General features: G+C 35.8%; 1 protein-coding gene and 1 pseudogene across 1 annotated transcript; one reads left to right on the plus strand and one right to left on the minus strand.

Annotated features, from left to right (window-relative positions):
* Nucleotides 1-1,928: 1,928 nt before the first annotated feature.
* On the plus strand, nucleotides 1,929-18,433 carry LOC137404385 (leucine-rich repeat-containing protein 74A-like; annotated as a pseudogene).
* Nucleotides 18,434-19,925: 1,492 nt separating this feature from the next.
* LOC137404597 (ganglioside GM2 activator-like) lies at nucleotides 19,926-23,723 on the minus strand. Its single transcript, XM_068090814.1, has 5 exons — nucleotides 23,633-23,723; nucleotides 22,272-22,447; nucleotides 22,120-22,187; nucleotides 21,354-21,543; nucleotides 19,926-20,124 (listed from the first exon to the last, which is right to left on the minus strand). The coding sequence occupies exons 1-5, from the start codon at nucleotides 23,700-23,702 to the stop codon at nucleotides 19,972-19,974; spliced, it is 657 nt and encodes a 218-aa protein (XP_067946915.1). The 5' UTR covers nucleotides 23,703-23,723; the 3' UTR covers nucleotides 19,926-19,971.
* Nucleotides 23,724-24,046: the final 323 nt, after the last annotated feature.

Here is a 24,046-nt window from a genome sequence, read left to right on the forward strand (position 1 = left end):
ATGCCTTTCTTTAACACAGTCCTTCGAACCACTGACCTTCTGATTGTTAGCCACTAACTACTAATACTACCACTAACCATCTAGTACTAACCACTAAACTATTGCTGCTCCCTTAGACCAACATTAGACTAAAGTTCATTAATTATGACCAATTGTAATGAACATTAGAACACGGGCTACTTATGAATCACAGATAAGATGCAACAAAGTAAGAAAAAGTTTTTTGCAAAGTGATGACTTGCCTTCATTTTGTTTAATGTTTTTCTCACAGATACAATTACAATAGTTGATACAATTGTTGCAATTAGACAGTGTATGACAACTACAATTATCTGTACAGTTTTACTGTCCCAATTACATGCCCTATTTGCACCACCTGAATGGTACAGCGCTGCTCTATACACTGTTTACCGTGTATACTCACAAATAAATCGCTCTGTTCTTTATCAAATAATCGGTCATAATTAAAGATACGACTTATTCACTGGACATAAATGGTAAAATGCATGACTCTGTCACGAAGTCACTCCAATCAGTGATCGCAATGACTCTGAAATATAACAGTATGAGTTTGTCAGACATTATTAAGTTCTCAAAGCCTTTTTATACATAAATATAGTAAATTTATTTATCAAAGATTTCTACTGACCCACTGACCTGATGCTGCTAGAAATTGTCTAATTGTACCAGTATGTTAGTCCTATTTATTTTTACGCCATGCTAACAATGACACTTGATGGGAGACCTTGACTTTTTTACCAGTTCATGGTTGCGTAACTGTTACTTATGTCTGCAAAAATATTTACATTGCGTAACGTAATGTCATGTCTTGAAGTGTAATTAATCAGCCTTTAAATTAAGTTGTTTATTATATTTATAATCTTTTATTACATTGTAAGATTGCATTGTCTTAGCTTAACTCAGATTATAGAGTGACCTACTCATGGGTCAACCACAGATAACCATTCTGAAATGATAAAAAGCAGGTGCGAACTGTAGGCCAATATATACAGTATATTATTAGTGCAACCATAATAAAATAAAATTGAACGTTCTTGGTGAGGTGCTAGTAGAATATAATAAAATTTAGCTAAATGGTGTGGAAAATAATTTTTGGAAAAGTTTAAATCTGGGGCTAATTTCAGTCACAAATATTGGGCAAAACAAGGTTTTGCATTTATGTATACATTATAAATATTCAAAAGCTTTCAACTTGTAAAATATTTGTCAACACCTGCCAACACATGTCAGCATATGTCAACACCTGCCAACACTTGTCTGGCATATGTCAACACTTTTCAACCCTGTAAGTGTCTGCCTGATAATCCTACAACATCTCAATATATACTATCTGGTAATTACAGTTTTAGTGTCCAGTAAAAATTCCTGGAAACAAAGAGATGTTTGGGGTGGTGTTATTAGCCAAGCTAATTAAATTTCCTGACCTTGCCGCTGAAAGGTTATATTTAGTGCACATCCTCAATTGCAGTTCATCACTCCTTTGGGCTTTATAATCGTACTTCAGGGAGCAAATTATTGCATAATGTTTATTACTTGAGTAGAGTTCCAAAGTGACACATTGTGAGTACTTTACTGTTAATATCTTCCATTTATTCAGAACTTCCCTCTGCCTCTTGGTTTCATTAATAAAACATAACTACTACATAAACCTTTTAGTAAACATAACTACTGCTTCTTCATTAGAATTAAAATAATATATTCACTTTTCTACTGAACTATTTCTACTGCCATATTTAATCCTCTTGCTGAGCACGAATGAATAATAACTGAACATCCAAACAATATCAACTCAGTGTAAACTAAATTCTATTTTAAAGGTTTTAATAGTCCCATATAATCTTGCAAAAAATACTACAGTTATATAACATTTCTCAATTGGCTATTGGTTTTTTGTTGTTAGTTCAAAGATGCCAATGCAAGCCTATGCTCTACAGCGATTGCTAAATCAACGAGCACGTTTGAAAGCCCCCTCTCCACCCCCAGTCATACACTCTCCACCAGGACCGAGTAAGTGGGAGCCAGACAGTGATGAATATGATACTGAGCTAGAGGATGACCAGGAAGCGGACCTCATTGTTAAATTAGGTACCACAGGCTATTCCCGAGATGCGTCTTGATAGTTGTAATTCCTCGGTCTAGAACTTTCTGGCACAGAATTTATGGCGAAGGTCATTTTAGCACTGCTATTTTTGCACAAAAGAAGTTATTTATGCTTATATATAGAAAATAAATAACACAATGATAATAACAAAAAAGGCAAAAGAACATAATTTTATTCATGAAACTTCACAAATATTACCTTCTTTTTTTAAATCCAAAAAATAAACTGAAATTTAATTTCAATTCAGTGTTCAGTATTTCACTCAACCTTTTACTGCATATTTAAGTTGAGCAGCTTCAATCGATGCAGCAGATGGTTCGTGGCCATGCTGACTTATTTTGTTAATCACTTCCCCAAATTTAGTAGGAATTCTTTCTTTACAAGAATTTGTACTTTCACATCGCCAAAATTTGATTGAAAGATTCCGCGAACTACATCTGTCAAATACGTATATGTAGCCACTGTGTACAAATTCTTCCCTTCTATGTTTACTTCAAATTTGTTGAGCCACGAGTCACAACAAAAGATGAATAAATTCTGAGCTTGTAACCTTCACCAAAAAGTCCGGCACCAAAATGTCTTCGCCACAAAGTTCCATTCTGGTAACTGTGTCACACAAATTCTCTTTTAACTCAAGCACCCATATCATCCGTCACAAAGAATTCCCTTCTACTCAGGCACCCATATCATCCGTCACAAAGAATTCCCTTCTACTCATATCATCTGTCACAAAGAATTCCCTTCTAGTCATGCACCCACACCACTCGTCACAAAGAATTCCCTTCTTCTCAGGCACCCATATCATCTGTCACAAAGAATTCTCTTCTACTCAGGCCCCCACACCACTTTTCACAAAAAATTCCCTTCTACTCAGGCACCCATATCAGCTGTCACAAATAATTCCCTTCTACTCAAGCACCTACACCACTTGTCACAAAGAAATTGCCACATGAAATTGCATCACTCAAGCATTGGATTTTTAGAAGAGGCTAGAACAGACAATGGAATTGGAGCTCTGCTATACAAAAAGATTTCAGAACAAATTTCAACTGCTCCACAAACATCAGTTTTGGAGAACCTCTGCCATTCTGAAATCAAGATCCCTGGTCGACAGATGGGGGCGGAGAATCTCACTGGACTTATGTGTGCTATTCTGGTATGCCTAAAATACTTCTATGATTTCTATTCACCTCACTGATACAGCCTGTATTCATATAGTTTAGATAATATTATTAATACTAGCTGTGCTACCCGGCATTGCCCGAGTATTAGAAATCAGCTTATAAACAAATAGAGGTAATGAGAGTTGGCTGCCACTTATTATTAGCCTGGCACATTGCCAATGGATAATTAGAGTACGCTTACTACTAAGAGCTACTCTTATGACGTTACGTCATCGCTTTGTGTTGTGACAGAAAGCAGTAGCCTATTTGCTCCAATATAGTGACACATATTGTCTAGCAAATTTATCAAGCTCACATAGTTTAGTTAGTAAGGTGTTCAACTGGTGACCGGAAGGTAGTGAGATTAAATCTTCTGATTTATGAATTCTTTATTCCAAGATTTTAATAGCTATAGCTGGACAAGCATACATACATACACACAAACTTTGAGAATATATATATATATATATATATATATATATATATATATATATATATATATATATATATATATATATATATATATATATATATAGATATGTGAACAGAATGTAAGAAGTGCAAAGGAAAAATATACGAGCATATTGGGTATTAACACGAATAGCACAAATACAGGAAGTGCTTATGCAAGTTATCCTAATACAAATTAGTATTGACATCTACTAATCAATACATCCAATATTGTCACTGTCTATCTGTTAGTCTGCATAAGCGGTATACGTATTCACTTTTTCTGAGACATGATCCAAACTTCCCACACATATGCTCCGCGACTTTTTCCAGATCACCAAAATTATTTGACTTCGAGACTCCGTCTTCTACCTAAAAACCAGCCTTTTATACACCAGACTTCAGGCTGTCTGATTAAAAATTAAATCATTCCATTCATCATCAGGTTTACTGTTAGTAGCACATATAAAAAATATATTCTTTTGACAATGTTATATTTAAACATTATATATTCTGATAATTTGCATGCATACTTTCTATATTCTGCTTACAGCTGCTAACAGATTACCTGTGTGTACCTCTCTGGGATATTAAAAAATATCAATACTTGAATAGATTAAGTGACAAGCAGTTGTTTATTACTATGGGCTAGGAGTTGTGTTCTACTCGCTTCTTTCAGCCAATTGCAAGCAGTGGTACAATCTTTTGGATGATAAAAATAGTTCCTGCACTCGAATAAGAAAAATACATAGCATTCAATGAGCACATTTGTTATAATTATAGCAAGTAGCCGGGTATTGTACCTACAAGCACTATTGTGCCAAAATCTTAGGCTACGGTTTTGATGCTTAGAAAGACATGTGCTTTATTACCACTGTTGAGGGGTATGTCCTTGAAATCTAATTACTTAATGTGTATCGTTACGCATACCCCTTACACTAAGAAAGTTCAAAAGCACCGTGTACTTGTATAATAGAAGAGTGTAACTAAGCAGCAATAGTTTTGACAAGCATACACATCTATATATATATTTCTCGAAGTATGTTCGTGTGTATGTCGTATGTCTGTCTGCATTCCGGCTATAGCTACTATTAGAATAGCTGCAGCTGGACAACAATGCTGATACAATGTCATGGAGTATCGTCATTAGAAGCCTAGCAGCTTACTGCAATTTTCCATTGGCATTGTGCCAGGCTAATAGCTTGAAAGTTACAGTTGTTTGACAAAGTTTTAAAACCTTTGCAGTTGTTTTCATTTTTATCTTAATTTAGTTAAACTACACAGAACACTTTTCTCATGATATGTAGTTTAAAAGTTTGAATGGTAAATGTTGTTATATGTTAAATACAAATCAATTTTCTGTCCAGACTTTTTATTACCCAGGCACCGCCGGGTAGCACAGCTAGTGTACATATATATGAACATGTACAAATATATGTACATGTACTTGTATATGTATATGTACATGTACATATATATGTACATGTACATGAACATGCACAACCATGATAAAAATATTTTTTATCTGTGCATTAAAACAACTCCAAAGAGTTGCTGGAAAAACAAATCACAATAACAAAAGGAATAACAATTTCAAACAGCTACTCCAAGTTTTTTCATACTTTGTAGATGATCTCTATGTCTAAAGCCTAAATACATGAATACGAATCACTCTATACTCTCAAGATCACTGTTTAGGTTTTTATTTTATTACGAGCTTCAGTCAAACAAACAAGTTAAAATTCAGGCTATTAGTTTTCTTCAAAACTCATCGTAAAGTTTGACCTTGACCTTGACATACATGTATGTAAGCGAATGCCGCTAGTGAAAACTGAAAAATAATAATTTATTCAAATGTAATGCAATATTTATAATAAACTAAAATGGATCAAATATATTTAAACATTCAAGTTTTCAATGGCTGCAAGCGTATATGATGTTTATTCTTAAATGCATGTATGTGTGTGTACATGTATATGAGTGTATATGCATATATGTGTATACAGTATACGTATGTGTATAAATATGTGTGTGCACATGTGCATGTGAGTGCATGCATATGTGTAGACATGTATGTGCATATATGCTAACGTGTGGATGTGTATTTGAAGACCTCAGTGCTAAAAGTCCTTAAGTCACATTAAATAGATTCTGAGATAATCACATTCAGATTTTCAAATGATGATTAAAATCAAAATATTCATCATGAATGCTCAAATTTCTGTACATGGACTCCTAACTAGTCTAGGTACAAGAGGTAGAAGGCATGATCATGTATCATTCAGTATTTTGGATAAAAAAACGATATCTTTATTTGGACTTGGGTACTTTTCACAAAAAGCATGGTCTTAGGTACTTTTATCAGAAATTTCAACAAGATGACTTAGGTACTTATTGCATGAAATTAACAGAAAATGATGATTGAGATGTAATAATATCAGATTGCAATGAGTAATATCAAGTTTGGATGAAAATAAGACATGGTACACCAAATACTGCCTCAGGCCCCAATAGTCACTCCACCTCGTCCTCGTCCTCATCGCCTCCACCAGGTCTAAGATTACCATAAAATGAGACATGAGGAGGGGCGTGCACATGCCTTAGGAGCGCAACCACATCATCATACTTTTTACTTTTGATAGGTAAAAAGTTCGCATGAGCTGGTCTTGGTGTCGCTGGCAGAGAAGTTATCCTCTTTCCTCTTTTCAAGAGACTCACAGCATCACTACAGGCAGTGGTCATCGCTGTGCGACTCTTGATTCCCTCTCCTGTCTCAAAAATCACACCCTTGAACTCTTTGATGCCAGTGACTCCTCTGATGATCATTATACGCCTTCCTTTAATCCATTACATGTACTATTGGTGTGCCATCCATTTCCATGTTGTCAGTGAGCGGATGTTCAACATAAACAACCTGGTAGTAAAAAACAATGGTAGCATACAACTCACCAATCCATTATGGTGTTTGCTGTTCTTGTACATACATGTGATGACGATAGACACATTAAACAGAAATGGAGATCTGAGCAGCGTGTAGCAGTAAGGTTGCCTTCATGATTGATTATTAAACCAATCCTAGGAAGATCAGATGATATCACTTCCTGTCATCGCTAGAAATCAATCTGATACCCTAATCCACTGCTGCTCACCTTAAATGGCTTAGTCTGGTCAGTGGTGCAGATGAGGTTAACCCACTGTGATGGCGTAATAATCCTGTCCTTCTTTCTCCTCTTTTTCTCTATACGGCTAAAGTCACGGTCGCAGGGCATCCAGCTATGGCCAGCAAGCGAGTACTTTATCTCAACTCTCTTGATGGGAATCGTCGTATCATTCACCAGTCTGTGCAGATAAGCGTAAAGATACCTGTTGGAAATAGAGTAGAGTTGTATACATGTATATGAAACTTACAACAACAGAAAAACACTGCCGTTTCTGAAGAAGAGTAATGCGATACGAATATCGACAAACCTACCTGTTCTTATTCTGCGAGAAGCAGTTATCAGTGAACAGGATGACATCTGTGATGTTGGGTGGAAGCTGGGTGAGATAGTAGTTCAGGCATGAGATAATGTCATTCGGACCCTTGCCTGCGTAGTGCTCAGAGTAAACAAACATGGTGGCTTCTTTATTGACGCAGTCATGGATGCAAAAATTATGGAGCCAAAGTTGGCGTTTATAATACTCTTGACCAACACCTGTTAACGGTAGAGGGAGGTTCTTCTCATAGTCCATTGCTATGACGGCTGTCTTCTCATCATCTCTGGCGGCTGCCGTTGATTCACTTAGCTGAGTGCTGAACGCTTGGGCTTTTCGTATATGCAGCTCATGCTCAGCCTTAAGCTGGGCAGCTTTGGTAAGATCAAGCGCTGCCTCTGCTGCTTTCACCTCGGCAGTCATTCGCTCACACGTATCGCAAAGGTCGCTTCTAGGAAAACCAAAAGAAATGTCAAAGTCATGGTTAAAGATGTCGTTGTACAACCAAAACTTGACTTTTGTTTCCAGGTTTTCCTGTTTGAACTGTCGGTAGAGTGCTGCGACTGACAGCTCTGCATCTAGATAAAATTTATTCTTGTTCTTGGTCAAACTATAATGACTCTCTCTCGCAGGATACTGTCTGATGTGAGAGCGTACATTCTTTTGCTCTACATCTGAGACTTTGGGGTGGCTGTCGTGCTTCCCTCCGCCATCTGTTATATCTGTCTCCAGTTTCAGAACTTTTTTCTTCAGCCTAGACTCCCCAATCCCGTGCAGTTTAAGGAATGCATTCTTGCATACAGACTCGGCATGCCTGTCAACCGTGATGGTGTACCTGTAGCTCGATCTCTCAACAGCATCTTCCTTTCTCGGCCTACGTCTGATCTTCTCTGTCGGAATCGGTGTGATGCAGCCTCGCAGGTACAAGTTCTGTGCTGTGTGATCAGGAAGGTTGTTAAATCTCCTGAATACCTCTTCCTTATCAGGTTGACAGAACTTTGTGCTACAGTTGCATTTGCAGTTGAATAGAATTTCCTGTTGTCTTGCTGGTACTTCTTTCTCGCTGTATGTTGTATATGCAGTGCCTGAAAAACCAAGCCGGATGGTTGGTTTGCGGTTGAATTGAAGGAAACATGTACATACTTTATAAAAGGTACGCGCATTGATTGCTGTTCCATCACATTCTTGGCCTTTTATAGCCATCCCAACACTAAACTATGAAAAAGATATGGCATACTGCAGCTGGTATCGATGATAGACCGAGGATGTTTGTTTGCTTCACAAAAACAAAATTGATTCATGATTGAACAAACAGGTAGATTAAGGTGATTATTATTGAGAATGAAGCGCATCAAAGTCAAAGCAAGCAGAGGAAAAGTTTTGTGGAGCAATACATTATTTGTAGGTAGTCACTCTGTTTCAGAATAACCAAAAAAATACACTAATCTGATGTGAGTGGTCTGTTTCAGCTGACAAATTGACTCAATAATAAAAGTAAAACAACAACATGACAGTTCTATGAATCAAGACTGTTTCCAGGGCCAAGAAGGCATCTTGATCTTGGTGTTATAGCTACCTTTCGTCTTTTGTGATTTTATGACATTTCTATTCCACTCTGATACTTTCACTCTCTTCTTCTTAGCTGAGGGAGGCCCATTTTCATTTTCCACTCTATCAGCAGCTTGCTCCATTTCAGCCATGATGATTTATCATTGACCTTCAGTGGTCACGTGATGCGTGAAGTGATTCTGATTGGCTCACCGTCGGACTTAGGGATTTGTTACTCAAAGCCAGTGGACTTAGGTATTTCTAACACAGCAGAGAATGCATAACTCCGAAAATCACTTGAGCAAATAGGCCCTTAAATACTTTTAGCATGAAAAACTTATGCACAGAAGTGAAGCCAACCATGAAATAACATATGTAACTATGATAGCTCAAAATCAATGAACATGTGACTTAAGTACTTTTATCACTGGGCTCTTCATTTATATTTATATGTGTACATATGTGAATGTGTACATGTATACATGTGTTTATGTATGTATAAATATATGTGTGTAGGTGTTGGTATATCTATACACATACATATAGGTATACATATGTGTGCGCACGTGTTTGTATAGATATAGATATGTTTATGTGTATAGATATAGGTACATATGTGTGTGTCTCTCAAATGACATCTCTTGCAGGCCAACAATAGACTGACTCACCTGGACTTCAGCAACAACCACTTGGGCTATGAGGGTGGAAAGGAAATAGCTACTGTTTTATTGGCCAACAACTTTGTCTCCCACTTGGTATGCTGCCAATATCTGCTGACCATTGGAGTTATTTGATGCAATTTGATACAATTAGACAAAGTCGAGTATATAATTTTGCTGTAAGAAAAAATCAGCGACAACTTTTATTAGTTTAGTGAAAGTTATAAATTCAAGATTTTGGTATTTTGGTATTTTCAGTTCCTTTAGTTTCTTTCTAACAAGAATATTTGGCACAAGATTCTATGCAAGGTTTTTAGTTGTTTCGAAAAATTTTGTTGAGTTAATCTGTTTGATAGATGCTATTCAACCAATAAAAATGCTCATAGCTAAAGCGGGTTGTCAATTATACTGGCCTTTTTCCCAGTCTTAGTTAGTCCATTTAAATATTTGCTTGCAAAAATAAAATATTTTAAAAGCGTACTGAAAGAATAGGAAAAACAACTATAACAAATTATTTCTATGAATGCTCTTTTTAATAAATGCATAGCAAATATTCATTTGCAGAATAAAACATTTGTCTTGTAGATATATTTACAATATTTAATGCTAAAAACCATAAAATAACTGAAAATACATACAAAATAGTAATTATTAAATATATACAATTGTAGAGTTAAATCTACTTTGATTTTGGAATCTAGTTGTAATGTTAAAATTGGCTTTTATTTTCGTAAACAATAGCAATATGTTTTTTCCTTTATAAATAATGTAAGTTACATTTGATTAGAAGGCAGGGCTTAGCTGCTAGGAAGTGGACTTTAATCGCAAAAAAGCAAGGCTCAGTGGCTAAAAAGTGGAGTTTAGTTGTTAGAAGGCGGAATTAGGCTGAGTGTAAGACGTTGAACCTTTACTTTGCAGAATCTCTCAGGCAATGGATTTGGTGCTAACGGAATTTCTGCATTTATTGCGAAGCTTTTGCGATTTAATAAAGTTCTCCAACAAGTAGATATTTCTGGTGAGTTGCTTAGAAGTTGTTTTCTCTTGCTGTAGTCTACATTCATTATTCATCCTTTTGAAATCAGGAGTTTACAGCTTTTACAGTGAAAAGGATACTTCTATGAAATTGGTTGTCTGTAGCCAAAATCATTCAAGTTCCTTTGTTTTGATTTCATACAAGTAGTATTACTTTTATGTCCAACATAAATTACACGATCTGCTTTTATTTCAATGAAACTTCTGTGACTAATTTTAGCTAACAATTTTTCTGATGAGGATGCGAAGTACATTGCTGCAGGAATCGAGGTATGTCAGTTTAGCAGGATTTCTGCATATGTTTATTATCTCCATGTCTATGTCTGTGTACATTAAGTTTTCATCTCATAGCTATGCTGTGCATTCTTATAGATACATGTAGATGTCAATGTGTTTGAGGAATATGCAATATGCTTATGAGCTGACTTTTGTTTATGTCTATGGCTGTATGTCTATTCAATACTATTTTTAGCATTGCTAATTATGTCAAAGCTTACTGGGAGCAAAATAGTTGCAATACATATTCTCAATGACAATTTCAGCGCTCGAAGTGGGCACAACTGAGCCAATTAAAATAGAAAATACTCCCTCCCGATCAAAAGCACTGAGTTACAAATATTAAAAATTAAATACCTATAAACTGGTTTAATCAGTCAGAGCTAACTGACACAGGAAAGCACTCTGCTCAGGTGTCACTTGTCATCCGATGTCAGCTTTATCCTATTTGCATTTATTATATATATACATGTATATCACTTTATTGGCAATAATTTCATTTCAAGAAGAAATTTTTTTCAAATTATGCTATACAGCAATAATAAAAGAGGGACACAGTTACCCACTAAACTAAAAAAATCACTTTTTTAATTCATCAGTGTATTTAACACTCTAGCGGCTGTATGTTTTTTATTTCTGAGTAATAGAACTGTTCAATAGAGTTATCTTTACCAAAAGAGTAGAGTAATATTCATCCTAGTTATTTATTATCAGGCAAATGACTACATAACAAAGCTGAACATGAGTCATAACAACATCTGTGAAGATGGAGCTACCTACCTCGGAAAGGCAATTGCTGCCAATGACACACTCGAAGATCTGGATCTCAGCTGGAACTCCATTCGACGAAAAGGGGCTGTCACTATTTGCAAAGCCTTAAAGGTATTTTGGATCTGATACAGAATTCATCCCAAGTTAGTTTCAGCCAAAACCTTTTGATGAAACTGTTTCCATCTGAAAATATAGAAGGATTTAGTGATTTTCTCAAAAGCAGCCCCCACCTGTAGTGTCATAACTTTGAAAGAGAAAAAAGTGTTCCATGTTATAGCAATGACTAAATTTGTTTGGTTTGATATGCTGCAAGCTATGATATGTTATAAGCATCGCTTATGTGAGCTGGCCTTTGCAAAAGGTTAGACCCAACGTACTATTGAACACGATACCTTCCGATAACTGATTTGTGTCTATAACTGATCTACATGTAACTTAAGCTATCAACCGCATGGTGAAAGTAAATCTACTAGAATAAAAAAACATGCAACTCCAATAGTTGGTTAATTCGTAAACCTTCTAATCATTGGTCTGCGAATTATTTGAGTCTGAGCTTATAAGTTAATAGTTGTGTACTGGTCAATCAGGTTGTCTAATAGTCCACATCAATGGTGTTCAACAAACCTACATACAGACCTACACAACGACCTACATACAGACCTACATACAGACCTACATCTACATGTACTTAGGCAATTTTGTAGATGAACTACTCTCTGCTCAGATTAAACTTAGCCTGGAATGGACTGTGCTTCGAAGGGGCGCTTGCTGTACGCGATGCACTCAAAATAAACAAACACTTGATAGAAATAGATCTCAGTAACAACAGAATCAACTGGGAGGGAGCACAACTCCTCGCTGAAATGCTCGAGCAGAACTGCTACCTTGAGGTTCTACGAGTGAGTTCCAAAGTTGAACATAACCGGTTTGGAGCAGACCAGCTTTATCTATAGCAACTTACTTTTTATAGAGAAACAGAAAAGAATAGTTGTGAAAAATTTAACATACATTTCTTATCAACAGCTTACATATTTGATTTCTATCATGTCACCGAAGTTATTTGCTGTCTCCGATATAAAAGCTTTGGTCCCAAGCTCATTTATATATGATTACGTATTTGTTTGGAGCATTTCTATATTCATTGTAGATGGGCTCAAATCCTCTCACTACTACTGGTTGCTTAGACATCATTGATGCCATATCTAGGAATGAAAACTCAAGTTTGGCTGTTTTAGACCTCACGGTAATTATCGCTGTTAGCTATGACATCACGAGACATTTCTCTCATCGCTGTGACATTAAAGGTCATTACTCTCATAGCTGTGACATCACAGGTCATTACTCTCATAGCTGTGACATCACAGGTCATTACTCTTATAGCTGTGGCATCACAGGTCATTTCTCTCATAGCTGTGACATCACAGGCCATTACTCTCATAGCTGTAACATCACAGGTAATTTCTGTCATAGATGTGACATCACAGGTCATTATTCCTATAGCTGTAACATCACAGATCACTTTTTTCATAGCTATGATATCATAGGTAAATTCTCTCATAACTGTGACATCACATTAAAGTCTCCTATAGCTATGACATCACAGGTCATGTCTGTCATAGCTGTGACATCACAGGCCATTACTCCCACAGCTGTAACATCACAGGTATTTCTCTCATAACTGTTATGTCACAAGTCATATCTTAGAAAATCGCGGCGTTATAAACTGGTGCTTGCTACTTTAGGATGTGCCAGTCATCAAAGACTTTGTTTATATGGCAAGAAGGATACAGCAGGATGGGCGAGCCATGCAAGTAGTACATGGAGAAGTTGTCCCCCACCATGATGTCCTTGGAGAGAGGATTGGTTGGTACTTTGTGCATTCCTGCCAGTCAGTCAAAGTGTTAAATGTAAACATTGTGAGCTTGAACAGTCATTGCTGGGGAATTCTTTACTTTTGTCTGCTAGCAGCCACAATGAGTAGACAAGTCCATTAGGACTGTTTTGTAGTAGTTGGTTAGTGGATCTGTGTATCTCCACTATAACTCTTCTGTAGTGTACTTCGGTATCTCTGCCTAACTTAAACCCTTCAGTGCTGAGATCAATACATTTAAGACTACAGCTTTATGTTATCATTTAAGAGAGCTGACAGTCTGAACAGGTGACAGGTTTTGAAATATGATACAACATGAACACCAACAACTTTAAACCTGACATAATCCATCAATAGCTATAATAAAATAAAATCTTCTAGAAATTAATATTTTAATGGCTACACATATAAGATGTTTTATTATATACAGACAATGTATTGTTCTATTGTATGAACACAACATATTATTTTATTATATACAAATGACCTATTATTTCATTAAATACATGTAACAAACTATTTTATTATATACGCGTTATATTATATAACTATTTGTTTCTAGACCGTAAGATCCATCCGATGCAGAAGATCATCAACTACATGTATGAAAAGGAGATGCGTCCCTTGGAGTTGCTGAGGAGCTTTGACAAAGATGGGAAGTTTATCGTTACCGAGGATGAGTTCTTTGAGAGGCTGCTCGTATGTCTCAAGCTAATAGTTTCCAAACTCGGCCTTTTTGAAATGTTGAATTGAAGCTGAACTTTAAAGAAATTGTAAAAGGAAATAAGGAGATTACCAGAATAAGTCAGGTTTTTAACTCTCACATGCCTAAAACAACTGTTGAGACATTTTTTAGCCTGTCGAATCGAATGATTGGCCAACGCTGTGCTGATATCACTTTACCTTACTTCTAGAATTAATGTCTACTAGTTACAAGTCAAGGACAGTATTGTAGATAAAATTGAAAGGTATATTACAGGCACAAGTAATGAGAAAGAGAGGGAGGAAGAGGAGAGAAGGGAGGAAGGGGAGAGACAGTAGGAGGAGAGAGAGGGGGAGAGAGGAAGAGTGAGAAAGAAAGAGGGAAAGAGGGAGAAAGAGAGAGGGGGAGGGAGAGGAGAAGGAGGTAGAGAGGGAGAAGGAGAGAGAGAGAATAAGAAGGAGAGAGAAAGAGGAGGGAGATAGAGAAAAAGACAGGGGACTATGTGGTGCTGCAAAAAATATACCAATTTCATACTGTTTCGTTTGCTTAGTTTACCAACTTTTGTAGTCTAAGGGAATAGACATCAGGAGCTGGGAGAGAGAAGAACTCATGACATATATTACTGGTCAGGGCTATGGAACAGAGAAGGGAAAAGTTGACTACAAGTACGTTCTGTCCATTCTTTCTCTCTAAGTATGAGTGACAGAATATCAAAAGTTATTTACCATAAAATAGGCTATGCAGTAGGTGTAGATATCGTAGATCGCTTAGTCTTATATGCTTAACGACTAGCTTTAGCTAGTCGATAAGCATATAGCATAGCTAAATGCTGGTTTAGCTACATAGCTGACCAACACCGCAAATAATATATGTGAGGCCTAGTGAAGAACTAAACTTTTTTCATAGCCTTCAAATATTGAACTACTACAATAATACTTCTCTCAAAGAGAGGGCTACACAGTTGCAATTAGAAAACCTGCTGTGTATACCAGGTGCTTACCTTCTAAGCATGGGGAATCTAAAAGAACCTTTATTGGAAACCTTCACATGTTGGTGTAAAGCTTTCCTTGAAAAGATAACTCATTTCTTAGGCATTGCATGATCACACGATTCCAAATGTAGGTTAGCGGAAGAGTGTAATATTTTGCAAATACGAAAAACAGTTAGTGATATTTGATCAAACTGATGGCTTGTTGTAAACCCAGTAAATCTTCTACGTTTTATAAAGCAGCTTATAAATTTGAGGAGTTATTTCTTAATACGAATATTCTTGAATCCATGGCTTACCAAAGTCCTTCCTATTTTTAATTAAGAGCTATCTGCCCATGACTATTCCATTTCAGAGCAACGTTATTTTACCTCTGAGTTCTACCGGAATATTCACATATTCTTATAACTAATTTTTAAAGTTTTAAAAATTTTTCTAAAGATCGAATATTAAAAATTTAAGTTGTTTAAAGTATAAACATGCCACAAGTTAGGAAACCCACATTTTAATTTATGGCATCCTAGAGTTACGATTCCTTGTAACGTACTCGGCAGATGCCTACCATAAATTTAAGGTAAATTTATCCGTGCAGTTATGACATCATAGCATCTCACAGAGATAAGTATATACACAGTGTATAACAGTTTTAAACAAGAAAAAATTTTTAACTAACAGTGTATGTCCTTGAGACTAGTTGTTGAGTCGGCCATTTTGAATGTGCTGTGATTTACAACTGTTTGGCTCTCAGCTGGTTGGAAATATTTGACCTAAACTATAGAGCGGGTAGATTTTTAAAAAAATTGCAAAAGGGTGTTTCATATCCTGTTTTTCTTCTTCCCTCTTTCTTCCCTTTCCCTCCTGCCATTTTCTTCCTACCACATAAACATAACATGAGGATGCTCGAATGAACCATCTTGAACGACCTTGATTGACCACAAAGTCAGGTTGGTTGAAGGTCAACCAAGCTGTTTTTGTGCTCTGCATAAAAATATACAACAAAGAAGATGCCATGTAAACAAACACAGTTAATGAGCAACATGGACAGTTACCTTGCCTTTACGTCTCTCTACAGGAAGCTGGTTGAGAGTGTACTTACACAAATAGACAATGAGAGAAACTTCCGGATCTCTCAGAGAGAGCACAACAAGGCTGTGAGAATGTTGCATGAGAAGATAATGCAAGCTGGTCTGCCTCCCTTGAATGTTGACAGTGCCCTTGTCCAGATCACTGGTTTGTAGCTGATATATTGTTTGTGAGGGTTGTCCTTCCATGTCAATTGGTGATATCATTTTCTATATATGCATATACTAACACTTGAGGGTACCTCGAGCTGTTAGGAACATTAGGAAAATTTTACAATATGTAAGCCACTATTAAATTTTCACCGAGTCGTTCCGATGCAGTGGGGCTGTTCTTATTGTGATGGTTAAGTAACGTGAGCTGATGTACGTTGGCTGGGTTTCCACTGCAACGACGTAGTGGTGTTCATTTTACTTTTTTTTCACTAAAAATTCAATCTTTCAAAATTGGTTATCAGCCAAAATTAGCTTGTATATACATGTACGTACATACCTTCTATAAATAAAAACAGTATTTTTTATACAGGAATGAAGGCAGCAGATATTGAGAAAAACCCGCAATCATTGGCCAAACTCTGCTTGAGTAAGTCTGTCGACAATAGAAGCACTAAAAGTTTCAGGTCTAAAATGGCTTTAGCTAAAAATATTCAACTGTCGCAGAGTGTCAGTAGAATCACACCAAAGCTGGAATCCTTCTCTACAAAGGTAATACAAGTATGAAAGGTTACGTGTGCATGTGTGTTACAATCATTCCTTCTGGCTAGCAAATAGTCTTCCTCATACCCTACTAAAACCTACCATTTTTGACTACTATTTACTGGTAGCTATAACATACAAGCACTTGTCTTTCCTTTTCATAGACTACTATCAGGTGCTTTTGTTGATTTCCTTTTCATAGACTACTATCAGGTGCTTTTGTTGATTTCCTTTTCATAGACTACTATCAGGTGCTTTTGTTGACTCTAAATTATGTTGCTGGCTGTCAATCATAAATTACTAGCACTTGCTTCTGTTCTTCATAGCTTATCAGCGCCTGATAGTTGTAACCATAACTTACTAGCACCATTTGCACCGTCTTTACAGATTTAGCAATCAAACCTTATTAAAAACCGCAAATAGGAGCGTCAAGCTATATTTGAAATTGAAGCTGCACATTTGAAAGTTAAAAATTGATAAAATGTGATTGAGTAATGTTAAAAAAGCTATAAAGAATTTCTAAAAAAAAAACACGAAAGGTAGTATTAATCAATAATAAAAGTTGCATGTTAAGCATGTGCAATCGTGATAAAAATTCATAAAGCAAAGCATTAACAATGGTACATAAGTCTAGTGGTTGCATGCCCTTGCTTGTTGAGTTGTGATTTGAATGTTGAGAGTTCAAATCTTCAGTGAAGCTAATTTTTCCTTACTAAAACTTTATGCTACAGACGCTTTGGTTTTGTATTATCTAACATTATGCTAATATTATCAGAATACATTGATTCTCCTTCAACTTTAGAACCAACTGATTTGCTAAACAAATCAGAATCGTAAAAAAACTAATTATGTTTAAGAAGCAATTTAGTTAATCACTAGTCTTTTTAATTTTTGGCACCCGAGGAGTTGTCTTCTATTAAATACATGTTTGTGACTTTCTATGCCTAATCTCATCATGCATCTCATCTTTTACAAGTTGAAGCTAGCAAAATAAGCAAATGGTTCGCTGATCATAACTTTTATACTGACACCTCTGAGAAATGTAATTAATAGTGTTACAATCTTATTATGAAGAAGATAACTCCCAATGTATGTAGCTTATCCTTCCTATTTGTAGCGACACACTGACAAGCCTCCGGAGTTGTCTCCTCGACCTGGCTCCAAAATCTTCATGTCCTCACCTCTGAGCAGTGTCCAGTCTCGTAACCCACGCAGAGTGAAAAGCGCAATGTCTAATTTGTACGTTTGATTAGGTCAGGTCATTAGAAACTATTCTGCGCTTTGTTTTTTTTCTTGTGCAATTGCAAATGCTCAATCAATTTATTTTAATCTTATACTTTTTACTTTAGCTAAAACTGTATGTGCTATACCATTCCATCTTGTTATAGAAAAGCAACAGACTGAAAATACTTAGTTATTTTTTCAAATCAAAAATCAAAATTATTTTTGCCTTAAAACAATTTTTAGCCTATCAAATTTATTTTAGCCTTGAAACTGTTTTTTTGCCTAAGTTACCAAACTATATTTATGAAAGAATTTTGGCTCTATATTACCTTTACTTTAGTTTTACTTTTAAGCTATGATGGTTTGTTCAGATGCTCATAAAGATCAATTTGTGTACTTTACAAACTTATTCCTAGAATAAAAACAATATGATGCATTTAACTTTTTATTATGTACATGAACTTATGTACCATGCTTTTGTTAAACTTCAGGGGTACACAAGAAATTAAATACATTCGCCAGGTTCTACGAAATATAAGAAAGTTTTATGGGATGTCTCGGTATTAGTAATGACACTAGTAGCAATGTTTTTTCACTAAGAACGTGTCAAAAGTTTCAATAAATAGTTAAGATTTTTCATTATTATTAAAATATAATCTGTATATATAATGTATATATATATACATTATATATACAGATGCTAATGTATATATATATATTATATATATATACATCTATATATATTTCTCAAAGTTTGTGGGTATGTGTGTAGTTTTAGCTATGGCTATTAAAACCTTGGAATAAAGAATCCGTCTCGCAGAAGATTTGATCTTGGACCCTCTGGTTTGCCGGTTCGGCTGTCTTACCAGCCTCATGAGCTTAATGGATTCATTAGGCGATAGATGTCGCGTCGCTATATCGGTTGTTGCGTAACGTTGCAGCTCTTATTAGTAAGCTAACTCAAATTATACATTGGTAATGTGCCAGGCTAATAGCAAGTAGCAGGCAACTCTCATTACCTCCAGTGTTTATAAGCTGATTTCTAATACCCTGGCAACGCCGAATAGTACAGTTGGTATGTATATATACACAGGTATGTATGCGTGTGTGCATGTGCGATGTGCATGCATGCGCGTGCTAGAGATGTAAACCATTAATACAAATGATTAACTCTATACAAAGCTAACTAGCCTTCCTAATTGGCAACCAAAACCGTGTTTCAATGGCTATCGGTCTGGCACTTCCATTTTGCATTATAAACAAGCTGATGGCAACTATCTTTTTGTGTAAACATGAAGCAGAAAGATTAAAGGTATGGCAACTCCATAAAGCCTTTTGGGGTATGTATCCAACAAATTTCATAACTCTCATACTTTTCAATCAGCAGCTCCAAGTAAGTGCTAAAAGGCACCTTTGTAATTATATAAGTTGTTCTCTCTATGTTTTGACAACTTCTCGTTTTATTTTGTATCACTTAGAGGGTTATCATCTCTTACAACACCAGCTGGTGTACAACAGCTGGTGTTGTAGCTCTGACTCATAGTCAAGTGATGAGTATCTAGTCAAGGCATTATCTGATACATCATTATGCAGCTAACCATGGTAATCTCAAGTTGGGACGGGTGGGTTTAGGTATGCCCAACAATCTCAAGTTGGGACGGTTGGGTTTAGGTATGCCCAACAATCTCAAGTTGGTACGGGTGGGTTTAGGTATGCCCAACAATTTGTTTGTAAACAAAGTAAGTATCTGCATTATTTTCTAAATTGGTGCAAAATATGGTCCTCATTTATTTAAAATTTGGAATGTTCATGTAATTTTCATGGTATTTAAATTAAGAGTATATATGATGCAAAAAGGAAAGTGTTCAGATACAACCAAACATATTCTATTTTAATAATCTTTAATGCACAAAGATTTATTGTTGATAATCTTTAGGGCAGGCGTTCAGTTTCTTCAGAACTGCTGGGCACGGTTTTCTTGCATTCACATCAATGTCCATCTCTAGACATCCGACTAGCTTGTTGTTGTTAGTTGTGTCCTTCAACTCTGCTCTCACCTTATATCCTCCCTGCCACAAATAATATAAACTATGTAACAGCTTGACTTCAAACTTTGCATCCAGCTGAATGTATTTCATACGCACAAAATGGAATATATATGCGACGTCTTAAAAGAAAAATAAAATCAGACACGAAATATTATAAAATGCGCTATTAGTAGGTAATAAAAAACTATTAAGTTTAGTGGAATTGCTTCTCAAATATAACATAGTGCAGCCTATAGAGAATCTCCCAGCTGTTGTGAAGTATTAGGGTCAAGACCAGCTTCCATGATTTTATTTTCCATTACTCGTCACTATAGCTAGCATATCTACTTGTATGTAACGAGTTTGAGTATCAGATCAAATAGACCAATTTCTTTTAAACAGAAAGGTCGTGTTTGTGATTGGTTGAAAATTTAACTGGTTAAAATTTAGGTAAGTATAAAAATTATGTAGAAGAATAAAATCTACTAATACAAACAGACACAATATCTTCTAGTTCTTGCTTACAATTTAAATAAATTTAAAATATAATTGTTCTGTTCAATAAATAAACTAGTATTATTATAGAAACTAATACCCTGGCTGTATAGTGTGCCTGAGAGATGGCCAGGTGTAATACACTACATGTATAACTATTCTTAAGTGCCAGGAGGGATCAACTGGTGCAGTTGCCAGAGAGATGGCATACCATGCGTGGAATCAGGGGTTCCAATCCTATATGATGCACTGTATTTTTTTCAACATCAAACGATGACTTTGGATGAATGTAGCATATACTATAATAAAGACTAACTGAATGACCGGCGTTGCATGGGTAAAAAATGGTTATCCAACAAGTTGGAGTAACCAGCCTAGTAAGCTAGTAGAATCCTTACTATAGAGAAAGCCGTGTCAGAAATTAGCTTAATAAATGTGACGTTTTGTGTAATGATCAAGTGTGCTAGTTATTAACCCCAAGCACTTAAAGCAAGGCTATTTGCACCGATGTAATGACTATGAGCACGATTAATCCATTGTATTGCAAGTAGCCCGTGGAGCTTTATGGGTAAGCTCGTCCCTCCAGAAATGGAGGAGGGCAAGATTTTTGGATTTTCATTTCTGAAACTTTATCGCTATAACCGGACAGACGAATGACAGACAGACAAACACTGAGATTTATATATATACATATATAGATGTATCTGTGGCAGCGAGATGCTAAATACAGATGAGTTATAACAAATACCATAAACTGTTTATGTCTGTGTGATTACCTCAATCAACCAGCTCGGCATCAAGTTTTTGAACTGCTCCAAGTCAATCTCAACTGGTGTGCTAGTCGAAAAACTGACAGGTGGGAACGGGCACTGGCAAGGGAGGTTATAGTCAGCAAAGAATTTTGGGCAGGAGTTGTCTGCAATCCATGTTTTGATGAATGGGAAATCACAGGAGCCCTTGTAGTCACTGAAATGCAAGCAACTCATTATTTGTAACTATCAGAACATAACAGAAACTAATTAAAAAGACCATTTCCAGGTTATCACAGGCGTTAAGATGTTTGAGATTTGTCATTCTGTAACATGAGTGTATTTATTAAAATACTGTTAAAGCTTAAAATAATTGATGTACTATTTTTAAATCGTTTTTAAAAATGTTTTGCAAATGTTCATTAATTCAGAAAAACACTGTTTATGACTTTATCACTATCAGTGCTTGTTAAATTAAACACTTTGTCATGTCTGCACAACTTGTGTGGCAGAGAGTTAGTAAATAAAAAGATTTATATAAACATACAAGTTTAAATTAAAATATATCCTAAAACATTCAGACATTCGTGAAAAAAATTCTTGCTTTATCCAGTGGAAGTTAAAATATTAAAATTTATTTTTATTTATTGCATTATATGAATTTGGAGAGATGCTTATAACGGTGTAGATTTGAGCACTGTTGGTATTGTGAACATGTAATACCGATTCGATGATTTATATAAATACACAAAACAAGAAAAGAAAGCATTTTAGTATGTCAGAGACAACTTACCAAGTGCCCATATAGCCTGTGAACCCTTGGGCAGCATCTCCAATTATTCCAATGTTAGTGCAAGGTACCTGCAGTGTAATAAGGTTGATAAGCATGCAATGACTGTGTTCCTTAATGCATCACAAAGAACGAGTTCTATGATAAGACCTCACCTCCCATGTGAAACTGTTGCCAAGGTTGGACTTTTTAAGGTTAACGCTGAGGCTAACTTCGCTGCCAACTCTAGTCAGTGTTTCGATGTCAGCATCGACCTTGATAAATCCGAGAATGTTCAAAGGCATGGGGGTGATGTCCAGCTTGTGGAATTTTATGTAGGCATCATCAGGCCCTGCAAGAATATTTCTTGTTAGCATCATTTTTTGTTTAGCTCATGTTATCTGAATATTAGAGATCTGGTTATCAATAAGAAAAACAAGCTAAAAACTCTTATCTGGATAATAGTTATTCAAATATTACTTGATGTAAAGCTGGATGTATAAGGGGCTCTAACAAAATTTCATCATCTTAACTTTCTCTATTTAAAAATGAAAAGGGGCTTTATGTATTAATAAAACCTTGTCCGCATGCTAAGATGGGAGACATTTGAGATAATTATTGTTTAGTACAAGTGTAGTAGGACTCATTCTTCATAGTTCTCACTCGTATCAAAGACAGATATTAGTTTGCAAACTTTTTTCAAATTATCGAAATAAAGAATATTACATATAAACAAAAGCCAATATCTATCTATAATTCAAAATAGTGCTTATTTGGATAACGATATCTAGATAACACAAAGGCGTAGAATGATAGAATGTGAGTCCAGTAGAGCTGTCTGAGCAAGATGATAGTAAGTTGTGACAATGATGTTATGCCTGTCTGGCAGCGAGAGTGCCATGTCTAGTGATACTCAAAAGTTATAACTGTATACAACTTTTCAAAGAAATTCTACCTGTTGGCTTGTCTCACATTTTCAGTTTTTGAAAAAAATTTAGTTTCGTAATTTTTATAAGCACCACACAGACATAGAAATTTGTTGAGCCTAAAATAGAAAAAACAACATGTTTTGGCTACCATAAAAACTTACTTTATAACAAAAGTTTTAGTATGGCAGGTGGATGTTTTTTTCTTATAGGATAAAGAGCTATAAAACTAAAGCAAGATAACCTGGCAGAGTTGGAGATGATCATGCAAGTGTTTTAACTTCATAGCTGGTTGCTTCATACTGTACATCCATAAGACTGTCACGAAGGTTTGTTCTTCTTTATTACAAACTAAATTATTATCTGTTAACAAACTAAGTTAGTTCCATTAGTTTGAAATAGCAGAATAAGGAGCAAAATATTTTTAGAGGGTGTTAACTATTGTTTTATCTATTTATTATTATTATTAACTATTATTTTGAATACAAACAAAACGCATAAAACAATGCTATTTAAAAGTCACTGCCGTTCGATAATATAGCCCTTAAATATACCAAAACTGTCTAGCAACTAATTTTCCAACTAGACCCTCAAAGCAGATATAGCCTTACCACAGTCTTTCACAACATTCTTGCCAGAGACAAGGACAAGTATGGCAGCGATAAGTGCTAAACGAAACATGCTGTTCGTGTCTGGTGGAGCACCTTGCTAAGAGTGTCAAAATGGTTGATCTACTCGAGATATATAATGCTCCTTTGTTTGTTTGCTTGAGAGACCAAACAACTGCTAGATAAGACAATCACCCTATGCTAGCCTCAGCTTCACACTCTCACAAGATTGTAATTAATAGCTTTTGGGTTTGGTAAGATGATTAAATAGGATGTAGGCTAAGCTGTGTCATGGTTCGATATAGTAAGTGCTTCCGGTGCACTTCCAAAATATGTTCTAATGGAAGAGCCGTATTCATGATTACATATGGTAGTTGTTTTTCCTCGATTAAAAAACTTGTTCATCAGTTGCATTAC

The sequence above is a fragment of the Watersipora subatra genome, chromosome 9, assembly GCF_963576615.1.
Source record: "Watersipora subatra chromosome 9, tzWatSuba1.1, whole genome shotgun sequence".
Lineage (NCBI taxonomy): Eukaryota > Metazoa > Bryozoa > Gymnolaemata > Cheilostomatida > Watersiporidae > Watersipora > Watersipora subatra.